The 20,740-nt window shown below is 41.8% G+C and overlaps 1 protein-coding gene across 3 annotated transcripts in view; it reads left to right on the top strand.

Moving 5' to 3' along the window:
- Window positions 1–1,142: 1,142 nt before the first annotated feature.
- The window catches only part of RSPO2 (R-spondin 2), a 169,409-nt gene continuing 149,811 nt past the window's right edge, over window positions 1,143–20,740 (top strand). For 2 of the 3 annotated variants that reach the window (XM_032610186.1, XM_032610187.1), the window contains exon 1: window positions 1,143–1,236. In XM_032610186.1, the coding sequence (XP_032466077.1) occupies window positions 1,143–1,236 (94 nt within the window). Of the gene's footprint in view, window positions 1,241–20,740 lie in introns of all 3 variants that reach the window. The other variant, XM_032610185.1, reaches the window with a different exon arrangement.

Below are 20,740 nucleotides of genomic sequence, written 5' to 3'. Positions count from 1 at the left end.
TAGGCCCGCTGGAGGCTGTCAGCGCTCTTTAGGACCTCAGGGAAACCGGAGAGGTTCTGGCTTTAGGACCCAGGAACTCCGAGGCAGCCCTGACTTAGTTGCCTTGGACCACAGCACCACCTACTTATAGAAGCATCCCGAGCCTCGGCCCGACTGCATCTCCATCGGAAAGTGAGCTCGCCATCCCTTCGGCCTCCCGGGAGCGTTCTGTCTCCCACAGCTTGGAAACGGAGAAACCTTAGCTGTGAAGTGGCTGTGGAGAGAGCTCTGGAAACCGCACAATTGGACAGGGACCCAGAGAGTGAGAGCGGGCGTAACCCTTGCCGTAGGATCGCACACACCGGCGGGGACGCAGCATCCCAGAGGCTGCGGACCCGCCCGCCCCGCCGCGCTCCTGCTAGGCGCGGTCAGTCCAGAGGACCCTCCGGGCACTTCGAACCCAAGGCAGCCGCCGGGATCCCAGAGCTGCTACGCGCTCCCGGCGGGTCTCGGCAAACTTTTCCCCAGCCCACGTGCTAGCGAGGCGTCTCGCTTTCCGAGCCCTGGGTGGAGCTCCGCGCCTAGGCACGCCGCACAGCCTGAGACGTAAGTGCTCACGGTAGGCGACCCGCGCCTGGCCACCGCGACCACGGCGCTTGGGTACCCCACTGTGGGACCAAAGGACCGAAGAGCGCGCCTTTAACCCTGCACCCTCGGGAACTGTGGAGCTCTTTTCTTTCCCGGAGCGCCCGCGCAAAGTCCTTTCCCCCGGGTCGGAGCCTATAGGTCTGCAGAGGTTGCTAATTCACTGATTGTAATCACCTTCCTCTCCAAGTTGCTGGCAGCTGTGCGCTTGGGGTTAAGCTGCTCCGCAGCTCCTGCCAGGCAGTGAGTTCGCTTCCCCCCTCCCTCCCCTTCTTAAATTGGGACGCGTGAAGAGGCAGCTGCCTCCCTGGGCCTCTCTCCACCCGGCTTCTCCTCCTCGTCTCTCAGGTTCAAGGCGGAAAGATGCTGGTTGCGCCGAACTGACCAGTGCAGGCCCCTGGGCTAGTGGCGACTCCCCCTCGGCGTCTTCCTCAACAGCGCGGACGGCGCCGGCTCCTCGGATGAGCCCTCCAGTTCCCCGACTTTGAGAGACGTCTCTCCCCCGCCCGACCGCCCAGATGCAGTTTCGTCTCTTCTCCTTTGCCCTCATTATCCTGAACTGTATGGATTACAGCCACTGCCAAGGCAATCGATGGAGACGCAGTAAGAGAGGTGGGTTCTACCCTGCCGGAGGCGCGTGGGGTCGGGGTCGGGGGCGCGGGTGGTGGCGCTCGCTCAGGGGCTCAGGTGGGCAGGACCGTGCCCTCCACCCCCAGCCACTGCGCGCCACCGCTCCCCGCTTTCCGGTCTCCAGAGCTCGGCCGAACGCTGTCTTTTCCGTGCTCAGAAGGCGCGGCGAGCCGGAGCGAGACGCGCGGCGAGCCGGGCGTCCTGCGGGAGTTCAGGGCTGAGCGGTGCGGTCCGTACCCACGTTGACTGCTGAGCTTCTACTTCTGAACTCTTCTCTCTTTCGGTCTCTCTCTCTCTTTTTTTTAAGCCTGGCATCCTTTTTTCTTGTTCTTTTTGTCTTTTTCTCTTTTTAGCCCTCTCAACCATCTTCCTTGCAGCTCATCTTTCTCTACATTCACCACCCACGTGCGCCCGAAGTCCTGACCCCAGATAGCTTTGGACACGGCCTACTACTCGGCGTGTGTGTGTGTGTGTTGGGGTGTGTGTGTATGTCTGTGTCTGCGCGCGCGTGTGGGATCGAGAGCTGGGGAGGGTTACCAAGTCGATGTGGAGGACCTGCATTTCTAGGAAAAGAGCAACATTGATTTCTTTTTCTGGACTCTAAGACTAGGTGGGATGACGTACTGAACTTAGCGCATTGAGCGGCAACTCGTGCGCAGGTTTTTTGGGGGGAACGCTTGCTTGCAGGGTGATGTTTTGGAGACAGGCCCGACTTTGCCCTCTCTCTTTACTCCCCTCAAAAGCAGCTACTTCTGAGAGAAGTGCCGGCGCTCAGTGAAACTCACTTGCGGCTTTTTGACCTCCTCCTTCCTCTCCATTACCTGTGTGCACTGCGGGGAGGCGAGTGGAAGCCTTCAGAAAGGTTTCAGAAAGCTGGATTTCCTGATGATTTAGTGCGCCTGTATTTCTGTCTCCGAGTTCTGCTGCGGCTGCAGCTAGTCCAACTGCGTTGTAGGGGAAGGGCTGCTAAACACTGTTAAGTCCCCTGAAGGATTTAAACGCAAACCTCAACACCCCCGCTCCTAGCACGCACAGCCCCACCTTGCAATACTGCCTCACGGAAAGTGCACAGCAGCCCCTTAGAGTTTATCCGTCTTGGTCGTGCAATTTGTACTTTTGCGCAGTTAGAATTTGTCTTGAGGTTAACAGATTTTGATTTTTCTGGGATATGAACGTCTCCCTCGACTTGTGATGCGGTTTATTTACAACTCGTTTCATGGAATCTCCAGTCCTGCATCCAGATTTTGGAGAGAGGTTTCTGCGCCCTAATTTTTCAAAGCTTTTCTCACCTACCCGCAGGGCTGAAGGTTGGCCGGCCAGAGGGCAGAACTCAGGATAACTTGGTGGTGTGCGATTTCCGCCGCCTCTGCTCTCCAGTTGACACTATGGAGCTGTGGTTTATGAGAAGGATACCCCTTTCTCTCGCCCTCATTTCTCTTACTCTCCTTGTCTTTCATTTCTGACATTTGGAAAATGCTTACTTTCAGAAGTTTTTCTGAATAAATGTACTAGGGAGGAATTTCTTCCCAGAGGCCATGAAAATTTGATACTGATATCAGTCTTGCCAAAGTCCCTTTCCATCTCCTTCACCTCCCCTCTGCCTCCTTTCTCCACTCCGATATCTTCTTTCCAGGTATCACTCGGTAGAGCTGACAATTTTTGATTACACTCGTCTAAGTGGTCAAAGTGTTTGGAGAGGCTTCCCTACACCCCACACCCCCTGCCCCCAAGTAGACACTGCAGCCTATTTGGTTGAAAAGACTAAAGTGCTTTAAAATGTTCAAAATACAAAATATCTAAACTCCTATGCCAAATTCTTGTTTATTAGATGACTTGCTAATTCTGATCCACATTGCCTGCCCCATTGTGGTTGAATTGGGAAGAATCAAGCATGTTGCTTTAGTAGAACTTAATGCAGAGATGCTCTTTGGTGGAACATGACATTACAGCACTCCTGCGGCCAGAAGCGATACTGCATGCTTTCCTTTCCAGTGCCATCTCCAAAGTTCTGCCTATACCTCCTCCTATATCTGATGCAAAACCTATTTGTTTCAAAGCTGCTTGAGCAAAATCTCATGGCAGTTACCACCACATCCCCAAGTGCGGACGTTTAGAAACCCAGTTCTAAAGTGTACAGTAGTAACTTGCCAGACAAACCTTTCAATTTAATAAAATTCAAATGCTTTCAAGTACATGTAAACTGGTAAGGTTGTAAAGAAAAAATTCTATCAAAATGTGTGTGTTTTCCTTAACAGATGTCCCTTCCCAAATCTCAAGCTTCTGGCTAAAATAACTGCAACCCTTAAAAGTGACCACACTATCTGTACCAACAAAGGGCGTACTGTGTTTTTAATTAAAAGTGGAACTACTTAAAGTGCTGGCTAGACAGTGTAGGGTGATAGTAGCTTTTCTGCTTTGCAAGGAAGCTTAAGGATTGCATTGTGAGAGTATTGAAATGAATAGAGATCTAACTCAGGTTGTGTGAATTGTCCCTCTTCACAGGCTTAAGCTGGTTTTAATTGATCTCATGTCCACTGATTGATCCTACACCAATTGTTGCGCATACCAAACAATTGGCTTTCCCAAAGGAGATTGATTTAAATTAGTTCCTTGGCGAATGCTTGACTACTAGCCAAATCATGTCAGCAGTGACAGTTGACATGCTAGAGCCTATTGTGGTACCAACATTTCCCCCTTTCCCTTTGTTTTGGATAGTGGCAGTTAAGTATTACTTTCTAGGAAGAAAAGTGATTAGTACATTAAAAAAAGGTGTTGTGGCTTAGAAGATCAGTTATTTTCTTGGCTTTGTTGCTGTGATGTCGGCAGCAGTGATACCAGGATTGGTTAGGCTAATGCCCGGGATCTGATTCTTTTTCTTTTTTTCATATTCCATCTGCAAATAATCAAACCTTCACTGTGGAGCATTCTCAGAACTCCTTTGGCATTATGTTTAGTCTGCTCTATGATCTCAGATGCTCTATAATATCATTTTCTTAATGAAATAAAATTCTTGGCAGAGATCAGATAATTTAGTCAGTTAAAATCAATTGCATCCAGTCTGGAATAGAGAGCAAATATATCATTTAACTTTATGCTTTATTTCAAAATATGGCCAGAGGATTAGAGACTAGAATGTCAGATAAAACTGTGTATGGGAGAGACTATCATAAACAACACTAGCCATCTACTAGTCTTTTTGTCTGTTTATTTAGAAAACAAAATCATACAGTAAAAGTGCATTTGATAATCACTACTGGGGCCTGGCAGCGATACATTTGAAAGTAAGGCACAAACACGATAGTGAGAATGAATATCTTGTAGATGGGAGACACATGCCAACGTTTTGAAACGCTGATTGACAACTCATGTTGTGTCTATGTGGTAACTCATTGGCCCCTCACCCTCCAGTCCCCTTCAAAAACATAGTCATTATTAGCTACTGTTAACCCCTGTGGCCTGTATCTGTCTTGGGACCTCTTATGGTTTATTTGTATGGTAAACTGGGTTATCCGATTTGTCTTATTTTTTGGAACGGTTGTAAGCCACATTTCAGGCCGTATTACTGAAAGGTAGATAGACAAATCATAACTTTATTATGGTCTTCTGGGATTTCTTGAGCTTAGTATGTAGTGATTTCATTTTATATCTCCTTCATTCTGTTGATATGCCCAGTCACAGATTTACCAGAGATTTATGAAAACTTCTTGATGAAGTTCTTTAAAAGCAGCAAGGCTCCCAGACATGTAATTGTGTTTCTGGTGGTCTGATGGTAGGGGGCGTGGTATGACAAGTGTTTCCCGCCATAGCCTTTTCCCTCCTGAAGCCTCAGCTTCTCTCTCCATAACCGCTCATTTTCCTGTGATTAGATTTGGCTTCTTCCATGAATCTGAAGTGTTTATCACAAATAGTGTGGTATGTTACTGGCAACTTCGGTTGTTTAAACAAAACAAAACAAAACACTACATTTCCTCTTAAACCTTATAAGGCTGAATTAATTAGTGTTTTAAAAAATCAAATGAGTAGATGTGGAGATATTTACAAGTTTTACAAGTACTTTTAATGATAGCTTATTTCTCACAGTATTCTTTCAAAATACAAAATGGCACATGGAACGTATTAACCTACGCTTAAAAGCTTCGGAATACATTTGTAGGCCTGCTTTTTTAAGTTTAGAGTGTTTGAGAAAAACTCATGTGATGTTTTAACTTTGCAGCATAGATATGTTCTTTCTTTTCTTTTGTTCTTTTGTTAATAGGCTTTTCTTCCAGCATAATTCTGAGTTTTTCTGGCCAGTACCTTACCAGTGCGCAGAGGTTAGAAAGTTGCCATTTCCCCAACCAACGTCTTATTCCTCTCTTGAAATTTGGAAGTGATTCAGAATAGGTGACATTTCCTCAGGCCTCCACTTATTCTGGCTTTTGTTATCTGTTTATAAAACTAGCTTGGGTCGAATCCAATGTTTACAGAAATCACAAGTTGGAGACGACACTTCTAATTTCTTTTTTTTTTTTTTAAATAGATTTTATTTATTTATTTATTGGCTACGTTGGGTCTTCCGTTGCTGTGCGCCGGCTTTTTCTAGTTGCTGCGAGCGGGGGGCTACTCTTGGTTGTGGTGCGCGGCTTCTCATTGCCGTGGTTTCTCTTGTTGCAGAGCGCGGGCTCTAGGTGCGCGGCTTCAGTAGTTGTGGCACACGGGCTTAGTTGCTCCGTGGCATGTGGGATCTTCCCGGACAGGGATTGAACCCGTGTCCCCTGCAATGGCAGGAGGATTCTTAACCACTGCGCCACCAGGGAAGCCCCGACGCTTCTAATTTCTTAATGCAAAACTACGTCTTGATTTATTCAGAGACTAACTGGACAGTTTATAGATTATCTGGGCTTTTTACTTCTTTTCTTCCAACTGACTGCCTTTTGAACCAACTTTTTTTATTTTCCTGGAAATAAGCACTCTTACCCCTCCCAAGTTCAGGAAATAGATGACAGACAAATCATTTGACAGAATGACCCTGCTAAAAGGAGGTGGTAAGCTCTGGGATAAAAATAAAGTTTAAAATGTTCTTTTTTCAAAATGTCATGATGGTCACTTTTTTTCCCCATTATCTGCCACAATCAAGGATTGACCATTAGATACAGTGTTGCATGTTGTATTTATACATTTTCACAATTTTAGCTGGAATAAATATGGAAGGCACTGATTAATACAGTACATAAGTAGTATATAATTATATATGATAGAGAAGGCATATCTACTTACATGCATATACGTACATGTATATGTAGGTATGTGGGGTGGGGCATGGTGTAACTATGGAGAATTGGGTTTTTGTAACTAAAAAGGATTTTTACTCGTCTTTCCCATTTTTCATCTTTTTCTCAGGACAACAGAGCAGGACAGGGGTAGGTGGGGGGGCTGAGGACTAGAGGAGGGAATGGGTAAGGATACGGTGTTTTTATTCTTTCCAAGACCCCCCCCCCATGTATCCTTCTCTCCTCTAGGACCTTTCTGTATCCAGTCACCCTCTTTTCAAGCCTGCTGCTATCCCGCCATCCTAAAATTCCTAATTTCCTTCTTTCTCACCTTAGTTTCCAATCTTTTTCTTGACTTCAACCCTTCTCTTGTCTTGCCTAATAATCCGCTTTCATTCACTCACTTGTCAGTCTGTCACAATCTGGCTTCTACCTCCACCATTTCATCGAAAGGGTTTTCTTAATGGTCATCCATACTCACTACTCACCTCAGTGCCAACCCTGCCAATGTTACAGGCCTCCCGTCACTGAGATTATCACTCCTTTCCAAAGAAAGTCTCTTCCTTTGGTTAGTGACACTGCACTCTAGTTTCACCTCCCATATTCTGCACATTTTTCTTCTTTGGTCCCCTCATTTGGAGTAGGTGTAGGCTCCTATTTCTTTACCTTTATTCTTTCCCTTGGGGAATTTTATCCATCCCTTTATCCTCAACTGCCTTTTCCATGTAAAGTCCTTCAATTCTATCCCCCTTTTTTTTGAACTCCGGATTATGTTACTCTCCGATTTCCCAGCTACTGCCATATGGATAAATATTTCATGCACCCTCGTATATGGATAGGTATTCCATTCCATGCACATTCAGTCTTGACAACTCAATTCCTCTTCTATGTGTGGAATTACTCTTCCTCTCCCAAATGTGTTCCTGTACCTGTGTTCCTTTTTTCTGTTCAGGGGTTTCTGTGTGTCGAGGCTGGAAGCCTAGCTGTAGTCTTTGACTTCCCTATTGTCTCTTTTGTTGGTTTGTTCAGTCTTAGCGGGTATCAGAAATGTTGTTTACGTCTGCCCCATACTCTCCATTCCCAGAGGTATTTCCTAGCTCAAGTCCTCACTGACTCATTTCCCATCATCCACTTCTTCCTCACTCCATCCTTTACAATGCTGCCACATTGAATTTTTCTCAATGTGATCCACAGATCTGATCATGTTACTTCTTTGCTAATAAACCTCAAACCTCCCAGGTCTCCATATTGACTGCAGAATAAATTCCAGCTTCTTTCACTTTACATTCAAGGGTACTCGACCATCTGACCACAGCCTGTTTCCAACCTTCCACCACCACGAAAGCACTGTGTGCTTAAGCTACGCCACATCAGTTCATTGCCAAGCATACCGTTATGTGTTCGTGTTTGGGGTTGTCGAGCATGTGGTGGTGCCCAGCTAAATAAAACGTCACCGTTTCTGTGAAGCCTTCCTGGAATTTTCCCTAAAAGCTTTCTTAGCTTTTCATGCTACTCCTGAAGGACTCTCATTTCCCCCTTTATTTTGGCTACTTTGCCACATGTGTCATCCTTACTATATGTTAAGCTCCTCTAGGGCAGAACTTTGGCATATCCATCTTAACACTCCCCAAACCAGGCCAACTAGAGTGCTTCCTCCACAAGCTGTGGCTGAACAAAAAATCAGTGGTGATGAGATTTTGTTGTTTGCCCTTAAAATAATGCTAATGACTTAATGAGAAATGTTTTTCTTTTCAATTCGAACTTCTTTGGGCATAGTTGAAGTTTGAATGAATAATTAGGATAATAGGTATAATTTGATTATTTACTATTCTTTTTTAGAGTTTAAAGATGAGCAACACTGATGTATAAAAGCATCCCAGTCTAGCCTTCAGAATTTCAGAGTACACTAATGCTTGCGTGTGTATTCATATACCTGTTTATTATTTGAATGATCGAGTATCCCAAATGGTGGGTGAGTTTGGACAGGGGAGGGGGGAAACTCTGTGGGAGTCACCCATATCTAAAAAATACTTCTAAACGAAGGGCCAATAAAGGATTTTCATCCCCAAACACTTTGTATGAATAATTATTTAGAGAAAAAAGAAAGTAGCATTTATCTTCTTAAAAGGCAGTCATATTAATAACATAAATAAATTAGTGCAGGCAAACATTCAATCTTATACTTATGACTTTAGAATAATAAATATAGCAGGGTAGACATACCTGTGAGAGACACAGGTGTGTGTGTGTGTCTGTGTATGTGTGTATTTTAGAACAAGTTCTTCTGTAGGTGTGAATAGACTACATAGTTTTTTGTATAGTGCCTTCCAGGAGAGCACTGACATTTTGCTACCCTTTGAAGGAGGTGAGACTGGTTTAACTAACAAAGAAGGTGAGCTGCTTACTGAAATGTATAATTTAAAAAACTAATTTTTAAGTGGAAGAAAGCTTAGAACTAGAATCCAACCCTCCCAATTTCACTGGCTTTTCCTGTACACAGTACACTTTGAACATCAGTGTTCGTTTCAAAAGAAGAAATCACCTTTAAGCCCATTCAAAAGTTCTTTGGATCCAGAGTTTTACTGAGCCTCAGAACTTCCTACAACTCATAATTACGCCACTAAAGTAACTGGTATTAAGGAACCGAAGGCTGAGTGGGTGGAGTAACTGAGGTGTAAGACCATAAGTGTGATAACTTGCATACTTGTGTTGCTAAATTTTTTTATCAGTGTTCTTGCGTATGAATTATAGGAACTTCTTTTACTTCTGGTACTCCCATAGCCAGAACAGATATCTGTGTGTCTGTGGGTGTGTGCTTATGTATCAATATGTTTGTTTGTAGGTGTGTATATATGAATTTTGTACATACACTTATGTGTTATGTATCACATAAGTGTTATGTATCATAACACCATCATATGATCAGCATAGCCAATCAAGGTTAGAGAAAAGCTAGTAAATATTATTATTTTTACTCTTAAAATGTAGAGAAACTAATTGTAGGTAGCTCTCCACCTTATCTTGTCATTTGGGGAAAACCTTTACAATTTACTTAAAACCATTTGATTTTCATCACCTGCCGAAGGATATTAAGAGCACTTATAAAACAGCTGGTTCTGCACGTTTCTTTTGAGCAAGGCTTCTTAACTTGGGGTCCAGAGATGGGGCCAGGGTTTTTGTGAGTCTCCTGAAATTAGATGCAAAACGTTTTCTGTTTCTTTTTAGCATGTAAAGAGAGGATCTAGAGCTTTCACTGAGGTCTTAAAGTGGCCATGGTTCATCTTTCCTTCAACAGGTTAAGAAACATTGGTTAAAGAAATAGGAGGTAGACCTCGTTAAGGAGCATGATGCCAACTGGCTGCTTCAAACTGACATAAACTTTTAGGAAACAAGTGTGTATTTTCCATATGTGGGTTTCCAGCCATTTGCCATGTGTATAATCCACAATGTGAGGACACATTGGAAACACTATCTCAAGACTTATTTCAGTAAATAATTACTTGGCTAATAATACCTTTCTCAAAGGCAATAGTTGTTAACTTCTATTTCCCTAAAAAGTTTATAAAAGTACAAAATAAACACAGAATAAGGGGTTCTGTTAAAGCTTCTCATATAGTCTAATTTTTATCTCACTAATAAAACAGTAATATAAAGTTTTAGAAATCAGTGTTGCAATTTTCCAGCTGATGAGGTGCAGTGCTGGCATTGATAGGATTTGTATGTATCACACTGCCAGTTCACAGACTGGTCAGAAACAGGCTTAGCACTCTTCAATTCTGGCCACGTAGGCTTCTACAAGATCCTTGCTGCTGGGTCAGCACACTTAGAATTTTTCTACCGTGATGGCCTTCCTCTCTCACCTATCACTGGATTCAGCAATCCAACCAGCCACTTAGCAGTTAAAACACACAGAGCGATAGAGGGCGCACTTTGCATTCTTTTCCTTGTGCTTTGTTCTCTGAAATTTTGTAGGTTTTGTGCTTGCCTTCCCCTGCCCTGCCCTGCCGGGTAGGTTCAGGTGGGAAACCTGTTCTACTCTTTCCAGTAAGATTGAGGCTGTGAACAACTTGACCTCCTCATGGAGAGACAGGGAAAAGGAACAAGTAAAGAGAGCTTTCAGTTTTACTGAGAATTTCTGGTTTTGGCCCTAGTCTCCTTTTGACAAGACCTTCTCGCCAAAAGGCAGACTTAACCAAACTCACAGTTTTAATATCTGTGAGGCAGATATTAAAGCTAGAGATTGTGTTAACCGGGAGGTGGGTTCCAGCTTCTATAGCCACTTTGGAAAACATTAGTTTTTCTTTTTTTTTAATTTAATTTATTTAAATTAATTAATATTTTCCTTTTTTTTTTTTAAAGAATGTTTTCCGTAAAGTGCATGCCTAAAAATTTAAGCAATTGGTAAAATTCGGAGTTGACCAAACGACTCCAAGTTAGTACTTCCCAATTGTTTGCCAAATTCTTTAATCTTTATGTAGAGACCCATTTCATTCAATGGATCTCTCACATTGCAACCCTTTGAGAATGATAAAAATTGTCTGATCCTATCTCGAAAATCTCAAGTTTAATTTTTTTTAGGTTCTCTTTCCCCTTCACGTAATAATGTCTGACATAGGATTTAAAAATTCTCTGGCCCTTCATTGTTGATCACCTTACATTCTGTGTTCTAATGCCTCTTTCTTGGCTTTTGGGAACTCCCTGGCGGTCCCGTGGTTAGGGCTTGGCGCTTTCACTGTGTGGGCCTGGGTTCAATCCCTGGTCGGGGTGGGGAAACTAAGATCCTGTGAGCTGAGGAGCAGCGCTTCCAAAAAAAAAAGGCTGGCTTTTAATGTTGAAGACATTTGTGCTATATCTTCATTAACCTTCCTGTGTATCTATGTATTGATAGTAGACCAGGTTTCAAGTTGAGTCATAGCTGGGTTAATGTTCCCATGATCGAGTGACGTGTCCTGTGCCCATCACACCCTTCCCCTCTGCCACCCCACCCCCACCCCATAGCCCTTTAGAGTGACTGTGGTATTCATTATTCTCAGGTGTTCCACTGCTATAACTGGTCTTTGAGGACTCTGCACTGAATGATCCCAGTGGCATGGGAAGAATTGTACCTGGGGCTCCCAGGTCACCATCCTTAAATATAAATTAAAGCAGTCCTAGTCTGTGACTTGTCCTCTGGGTAGTTCTTGTAGGTGGAAGAATATCTTGTTAAAATTCTAATTTTTCACACTTGCTTCTTGATGATGTTTTAGAGGATCGCTTCTTTGGAAGTGTGTGTATGTATGTGTGTTTAAGGGTCAGGTTTACAGGATATTTTGAGGGACTCCTGGGTATTATTTCTGAGCTCTAAGTCAATATGAAGACATGGCAGAGAATAGCTGTAGGTGGAGTGAATAGAAAGAGCAAACATTAAACTTTTCTGTTGACACAAGGATCCGGGTATCTGTCTGATGCTTAGAGAGAAATCAGGGCTGTCCTACCCAAAGCGTTCCTTCTACTGGTGAAATATACCTCGTGGTTACTATCCTTCCATCAACTTAGTATTATAGAGAAACTTTGTTAGGGATAGGAGACTAATTTGAAAAACCAAATATTGTTTGATGGTGGACAGCAGTGGTTCCCAGAAGTGTGATTAGTGGGTTGAGGTTAGTTTGTTGTGGAGCCTCGGAAAGCCGTTCACACCACTCCTGGGGGTCAATAAGTCATGTACTGGCTGGTGTGATTCTTGACTGAATCTATCAATTGTGAAAGATTTCTTTGTCCCTCTCCCTTTGAATAATACTATCCTGAAAATTGATCTAGAGCTTGGCAATTGTCTCTTGAAAATTGATTGTCCAAAGTTATGGATTTTGTGCACTTTAATTGCTCTCTCGTGCAGAAGTAAAAATAATTAGTTCTTTGCAGCTGCTGTGGGTGATCCCAACATGATTTTGACTTGAAAGCGACTCAAAATGAGTAATAACTGTTCTAAAGGCTTTGGCAAGCTTCAAGTAGTCATCTTTTTTGTTGAATTCTGGGAAAGAGTTTTGAAGAAATGGGAGAGTCTGGACCTAGAGAGAGGAAGAAAGAACAGGATCACTCCCTTGCAAGACTTGAGGCCTGTCACATGGAAAAAGGGTGTAATTCGTTCTTCCCTTGGGATTAAGGCAAAATGAAGGAGGCTCATAGGGAGGAAGATTATGGCTTATATTCAGGAAACTATCCACTCATGTAAAAGACCCTTTCTTGATGCCCCGAGTCATTGGAAACTGCCCTTTTCCAGCAGCAGAGGGTATCTCTTAAGAGTGTTGTAAAGCCAGTGGCTGTATTGAGTGTAGAGAAACCTTGAAGGGCCGCTCACACCATAAGAGCCATGATGAGCACATCTGCAATGTATCTGGCATCTAATATTTAAATAGAAATTCTTGTTGACAATTATTCAACTCAAATTATAAGACCCAAATAATGTCCTTCCTAAATAGAGAACAGTAAACAAAATTACTTCTTTAGATTCTGCATCACATGCCTCTGTCATCATTCTAAACTTCAGTAATAAATAGTATTATACATATTGAAGGCTAATCTGAATTCCTAAAACAGAAGAGATGTAGCTCTCAAGTCTTACATGACCAGGATGTCAATTTCGAGAATGCTTCGTTATAAGAAGGTCAGATTTCAATGCAACTATAACCAGCATGGGTTATGCCATACAAATGCTTTGCTTTCTTTAATGGGGTTACTAGACTGGAAGATAAAGAGCATTGGACAAAAGTTCATTAATAATAACACTTTGCACTTATGAAAGCATAATAGGGTTAAAAATTCTTTTGGAACAGGTAGAGAAATGAACATGTATCATCTTCTGTTACTTACTTGAATTACATTTGACAGAGTGGTGAGTAATGGATTGATGTGCACTTTGCAGGAAGCCTCTGGCATAGTAAAGGACCCTCTCTTCAGCCTAGTTTGGAACAATATTTTCTTAATGATTAGGTTGAAAACAGATGGGCATGCCATCCACACTTTTGCATAATATGAAGTAGAAGAGGACATTTAAAAGGTCAGTTGACGTTACAAAAAGATCTCGATGGCTGGGAATGGCAGGATGAATTTGTGAATGAAATCTTCCTTTTTTAAACATCTGTATTGGAGTATAATTGCTTTACAATGGTGTGTTAGTTTCTGCTGTACAACAAAGTGAATCAGCTATACATATACATATATCCCCATATCCCCCCCTCTTGCGTCTCCCTCCCACCCTCCCAATCCCATCCCTCTAGGTGGTCACAAAGCACCGAGATGATCTCCCTGTGTTATGCAGCTGCTTCCCACTAGCTAGAAAAAAATGCAGAGTTTAGATCTTAAGATCAAGGACCCAACTATGGGCGAATAGGATGTTGGAGGCAAGGGGTTACCACTGATTTTTGAGGTGACAATGTGATATAGTTGCAAAAAGAAGTCGGCTACATTAAGAGAAATATTTACCTAGATTAAAGAATGAGGCAGATGAAGGTCCTCAGCCCACACCAGTGGTTTGTTCTAGATGTCATTACTTTCAGAAGTGCATTTGCAGCACACATAATACTGTATTGATTTCCTAGGACTGTTGTAACAAAGTACCACAAACTGGATGGCTTAAAAGAATAGAAATTAATTTTCTCACAGTTCTGGAGGCCAGAAGTCCAAAATTAAGGTGTCAGCAGGTCTATACTCCCTCTGAGACTATAGGGGAGGATACTTTCTTGCTGCTTCCAGCTTCTGGGGACCCCAGATGTTCCTTACTTTGTGACAGCCTAACTCCAAGCTCTGTCTTCACCTTCACACGGCTGTCATCCCTCTGTGATGGTCTCTCATCTCTTATAAGAACACCGCTTATATTGGATTAAGGACCACACCAGTGACCCCATGTTAACTTAATTTCAGCTCCAAAGACACTATTTCAAAATAAACTCACATTCACAGGTACTGAAGATTAGACTTCAGTGTATATTTTGGGGGGCACAATTCAACCCATATGTCCTAACCTGTGGCAGACCTGTAGGTTCTTTAAATCCTCATTTTCACAACTCTGTGTAATAAGTATTATTATTATTAATGATACCATAAAAATAATAGTATTAAAAGAAAAAGTAATGGCAATAGAAGTATAATAACTAGTAGAGCACTGTACATAGCCGCTCGGATTGTGAACTGCACGTAAAGCAGGATATTAATGACACCCCCTGGAATTGTGCACCCAGTGGCCCTGGCGGGAAGAATGCTTTAGACATGGTTTCTAAGTGTGTAGGTTTTGGAATCGGACTCTCAAATTCCTTCCTGCCCATGACGTTCCACGAAATGGCACGAATCCAAAGAATCACCTGAGTGTGCTGATTACATTTTAAAATAAATCCATGAATCAAATTGACTTCTTCAGCTAAAGCTGAAAATTCTGTTTAACTGGCTTCCTTCTGAAGTTTGCAGAACTCCAAGAGCTGTTAGCATCCTTTATGAAGTAATGTTAGTGAAGTAATTACTCAAATATCAACATGGTCTACTGTACAGTTGCTTCTGGTGTTAGAGGTATCTTAAATTAGTTCCCTCCGATACTGAGCAGTATCTAATATTGGCACTGCCAGGGAGCTGGATCTGTTCATACTTGTGTGCTATATATAAAGGACTGGTAAGAACATACTTTTAAATGTTCTCACATTTTAAATGTGATAAATTTCAAACATACACAAAAGCAGAGAGGGTAGCATAAGACTGCCTATCACCCAGATCGAACAAATGTTGGGATTTCATCACACTAGTTTCATCTATTCCTTATATTCTTCTTAAGTTTTTTTTTTTTTTTTTTTATAAATTTATTTATTTATTTATTTTGGGATGTGTTGGGTCTTCGTTTCTGTGTGGGAGCTTTCTCTAGTTGCGGCGAGCGAGGGCTACTCTTCATCGCGGTGCGCGGCCCTCTTACTGTCGCGGCCTCTCTTGTTGCGGAGCACAGGCTCCAGACGCGCAGGCTCAGTAGTTGTGGCTCACGGGCCTAGTTGCTCCGTGGCATGTAGGATCTTCCCAGACCAGGGCTCGAACCCGTGTCCCCTGCATTGGCAGGCAGATTCTCAACCACTGCGCCACCAGGAAAGCCCTTAAGTTTTTATTGTTATGTGTTATAAAGCAAATCTCAGACGATACATCATTTTACCTTATCTATTTCTTACAAATACGGACATTTTCTTACCAAACCACGGTGCCATTAACATACCTAACAAAATTGCTTATTCCTTGGTAACACCTCATAATCAGTATGTCATCAAACTTCATCAGTTGCCTCGACAATATCTTTATACAGCTGATACGTATGAATCAGCATTGATGTAACACCCACTCATTGTACTTGGTTGGTATGTCCCTCAAGTTCCTTTGATTCTAGAGCAGTACTTCCTTCCCACCCAGTTTTCCGTGCCACTGACTTATTGAAAAGATCAGGTCAGTTTTCTACAGAATATCTGACATTCTGGATTTTTGCTTTTGGTCCCTTGTGGGGGTCATTTGACTTCCTCTATCCTCCATGTTTTTGTAAACTGGAAGCTCTCCTTGAAGGCTTGATTACATTCAGGTTCAACTCTTTTGGCTCGGACGCTTCACAGGTGTTGCTGTGCACCTCATGTTACAACACATCAGGAAGCACACAACATCCCATTTTCTTAGCGATGCTAAGGTTAACCAGTGGGTTCATGTGGTACAGCCTGATTCCTCCATTTTGAGGTTCCCATTAACCTTTCATGTAATGGTTTCTTCCCTTGATGATCTTTGAATCATCAGTTTCTTTAGGGGTTATAAAAATTCTTTTCTATTTTTATTCCTTCCACAATTATTAGCTGAAATTCTTCAATAAAAAAAGAACTGTTCCTTTTCAACCATGGATATTTTGTTAACTATGAAGCAGTTCTTAGAGAGCAGGCAATACACTTAATTCTTCCTCTTTAATTGCAGAGTAATTTTCAGAGTAATGAGTTGATGCATGTTTGGCTGGCCAGTGGGTCAACTTTGATTTGTGTCAAGCCATGGCCTGTCAGATGGAGGAGGTGAAGTCTTCCAGCAGTTTCTGCTTACTGAAACATTAGTGGTAGAATGACATTAAAAAACTCTTTTTTTGGCTTATGCTAACAGGAATGAAATGCAAACCTTCTGAAAACCTGAATTCTATTAGACATCTTCTGATAATGTTTTCTGTTAACAGCTTTCAGAGAAGCTACTGAGTGAACATACAGTAGCTTCAGCCTAGTGTAATCTGACACTCATTGGGTAGAAAAACAGTACTTTGTGCTACTTAAACACTCTCTGGAAGGCTTAGGGAGGGGAGGAAGGAAAATATTTGAGGAGATCAACTGGATGTTGTAGAATAAAAGTAGCGTCACCTGAGAAGGATTAAAGTTTCCTCAAAGCTTGACCTGAATGGCAGCCTGCCGCCTTGAATGTGTACCCCACACCCGTCAATGGCTCGGTTTTAGCTGTGTGGTCTTTAACTTGAAGGCATATGAAGAAAGGGTCTAGAGGTTATGTCTTCAGTGCAAAAGTGGCAGTAAAAGTTGTAAAAAAAAAAAAAAATCCTCCTACTTATTCTGTAGGTAGTTCTTGCTAATTACAGAAATCTTTCCTTTATCCATTTAAAACCCTAGCTCATTGCTACTAATTAAGTTACCGTTGATATTTGTTTCACCTGTTGAAAGATATCTATAACATCTACATTTAATAATTTTATTATTTAATGAAGTTGAAAGTTTAATTCACACAAATGTCTGTTGGGAGAAGTAGATAAGAGCATGCTAGAAGTTTTGAACATAAACACATTTAGTACATGGCTCATGAAAACAAACCTGTTGCTAGAGAAATACAACCCAGTAGGTGTGTGCTCTTCTTAGAAGTAAAGTGCCTTTGCAGTGTTTTTTTTTTTTTTAACATCTTTATTGGGGTATAATTGCTTTACAATGGTGTGTTAGTTTCTGCTTTATAACAAAGTGAATCAGTTATACATATACATATGTTCCCATATCTCTTCCCTCTTGTGTCTCCCTCCCTCCCACCCTCCCTTTGCAGTGTTTTTAAGAGCAGAAAGTATTGTGAGCTGAAGAAATTGGTTATCTTGCAAGTCGGGGAAAGAGAACTGGCAAGGCACCTAGCTGCTTCTACTAATGATCCTTGAGAATGACTTTTCCTTCCTTCAACCTGTACATTTTTAAGTGAGAAAACAAATGAGCTATATCCACTAATTAGGGCCAGTAGTTCATGTCCCATTTTTTCACTTAGTTTTGAAATGTATTTTGGTAATAAACCCTCATCTTGCTGAGATATTTAGGTGTTTTGTCTTGGAAGTAAGTGGTAAAGACTTTGCACTGTGTTCATATAAGTCATTGGTTTAAAACCCACTAACTGCAGAATTTTTTATGGATATAATTCCAACATTTATTGTTGAAAATTTGGAAAATAGAGAACAAAACAATGAAGAAAACAAAACTACCAATAATCTTCCCACTCAGCAGTAACCACTGTTAACATTTTGCTTTTTATCCTTCTAGATATTTCCACCCCTTGTACATAAATATAAGATTTTAAAACTTAATACATCATAAAGCACATATTTGTACCTATTTTAATGATATGTCTGCTTCATAAGTCATTGTTTACTATGACATTTTAAAATCCATTTCCTTATCATTGGGCAGATAAACATCTCAATATTAAGTTTTCAGTATTATTAATAATGCTGCTATGAACCTCCTTGTACTGTACATCTTTTCCCACATCTCTTTTCCTTAGGAATCATTCACCGAACTAGATATAATAATTAATATACTTTAACCATTACATTTATTGAGCACTTACTATGTGCCAATCATAGTTCTTTGTGCTACATATTATTTAATTCTCAAATGACCTTGTGAGGTAGGCTGTATTTTTCTTCCCATTTTATAAAGGAATAACCTGAGGCACAGGAGGGTAAGTAATTTGCCCAAAGTCACAGAACTACCAAGAACTAGTAAGTGGTAAAGCTGGAATTTCAGTCTAGGCATTTTGACTCAGCCATGCTCTTAGCCACCAAGATGGAGAGGTGAGGCTTTTGACCTTATTGCCAGTTGTTCTCCAGAATATGGTACTGATTCTTATTCTGTAGGTGGGACATGGTGTGCATATGGCCTTGAGCCTTTGATACTATATTTTAAAAAACATCTTGTTGGATTATTCCTGTTGAGAATAGAAAGAAGTATCTCCCTTACCCTCAAGAAGCTCACTATTTATATAGAAAAAAACATTCTCTTTCATTCCCCCCTGGCTTCATATAACATTAATATTCACTTAGTTGCATAAATCTTTATCCCTTTTTTTCCTCATCAATACCTATGATTTCTATACCTCTCTCCAGTATATTTTAAATCCTTCTTCTTCTGCATCTATTGCCATTTTGTAGACCGGGTTATCACCATCTCCCTCCCAAACCACATTGGTATCCTTCCAGCTGATCTCCCTGCAATCCATTCTCCAAAGGGCAGTCAGATCAATTGCTTATAAAACAAAATCTGGAGCATTTGATTCCGCCACATAAATGCTTTAGTTGGAGTTTCCAACCCAAACTCCTTACTCAGCCTGAAAGGCTATGTGTGACCTGGGCACTTTTTATTTCTCCAACCCTCCTTTTGTTATCTCAGTCCTACTGGCCTCTTCCTGTTTCTCAAACACTCTAAACTTTCCTGTCTCAGGACCTGTGCCTCTGCTGCTTACTCTGGCTAGAAAGCTCTTTTCCCATCCTCTTTGTGACGAGCTCCTTTCCAGATAACTGTATCTAAAGCAAATCATTTCTCTAGCTCTCCATTTTCTGCAGTTAAAGTATCAGGGCCAGGATAGGGTGAGGCAAGAGGGGCACCTATGGCACAAATCTAAGGCGTGTACTTGCCCAAGCCTGAGAGAGAGCGACTCCCTGCATTTCCACTGTCGGAGCCTTGCTCCCCTCACCCTAGCCCCAGCCCTACTCTATTATATCAACTATTTATTTCTTAAACACTGTAGAATTTTCTTGTCCCTTTGGTAGCTAACACTGCATATTCATCAAAACCCATTTCTTTTGCCTCTTGGTTGTGGCCATGGGCCTGAGTTTGTCATGGAAAATGTATAGAAGGGATGTTCTTACTGCTTCTAGACCTGTCCCCACAAACCTCCTGTGGAGGGTCTCTCTTTCTTCTTGAGTTGGCCAACTTGGTGCAGAGGATCTAACCCCTGCCTTCTCGGAGCCCCCAGGGGACATCAGGACCACCAGGTGAATGGAGCTTAGGTCCCTGAATGACTCCGTGGAAATCTCCCTACTGCACATCTGCACCTGACTCTGTGTCAGCAAGAAGCAAAACTCCTTTTGTGTTAAAGCCACTGAAACTCTGCCATTTGCAGCAACGTGGATGAATCTGGAGAGCATTATGCTAAGTGAAATAAGCCAGCCAGCCAGAGACAAATACTGCATGGGGTCACTTATATGTGGACTCTTCAAACAAACAAACAAACAAAAAACCACGTCAAACTCATAGAAACAGAGCAGAAAAGTGGTTGCCAGTGGCTGTAGGGAGAAATTGGTAAAAGGGTTCAAACTTTCAGTTATAAGATAAATAAGGTCTAAGGGTCTAACATGTAATGTGACTATAGTTGATAACACTGTACTCTCTCATTGAGATTTGCTAGAGCTTAAATGTTCTCACCAAAAAAAAAAAAAAAAATAAATGTGAGGAGGGATGGATGTGTTAATTAACTCGATGGGGGGAATCCTTTCACAATGTATACACATATCAAATCATCATACTGTATACTTTAAATATATTACAGATTTGTCAATTATACCTCAGTGAAGCTGGAAAAAAAACCCAGAAAACAAAAACAGGCTAGCATTTCTTGCCTTAACTGATGCAGGCTCTCTTATCCACACCAGGGCTTTTGCAACATAAGCTCCAAAAGCGTGGTGACTTCGTTCGCATTGTATCTCTAGTGCCCACTACAGTGCTTAGACTGTGGGTATCAAAGAAAAAAATTTTAACAAATAAATGCAGAACATCAATAGCAGTATACAGGAAATTCAAGACAGAATACTAAAAGGAGGATACAGACGAGAAACGTCTTCTGTGTTCAGAGGGGAAGGAGTAGATGTTGCTCTAGGAAAAGATTTCATGAAAATGGAGACTTAACTCTTTTTTTTTTTTTTTTTTGCGGCACGCAGGCCTCTCACTGTCGTGGCCTCTCCCGTTGCG

The sequence above is a fragment of the Phocoena sinus genome, chromosome 17, assembly GCF_008692025.1.
Source record: "Phocoena sinus isolate mPhoSin1 chromosome 17, mPhoSin1.pri, whole genome shotgun sequence".
NCBI lineage: Eukaryota > Metazoa > Chordata > Mammalia > Artiodactyla > Phocoenidae > Phocoena > Phocoena sinus.
Note: the sequence above shows the minus strand (reverse complement) of the source record. Positions and strands in the feature narration are given on the sequence as shown.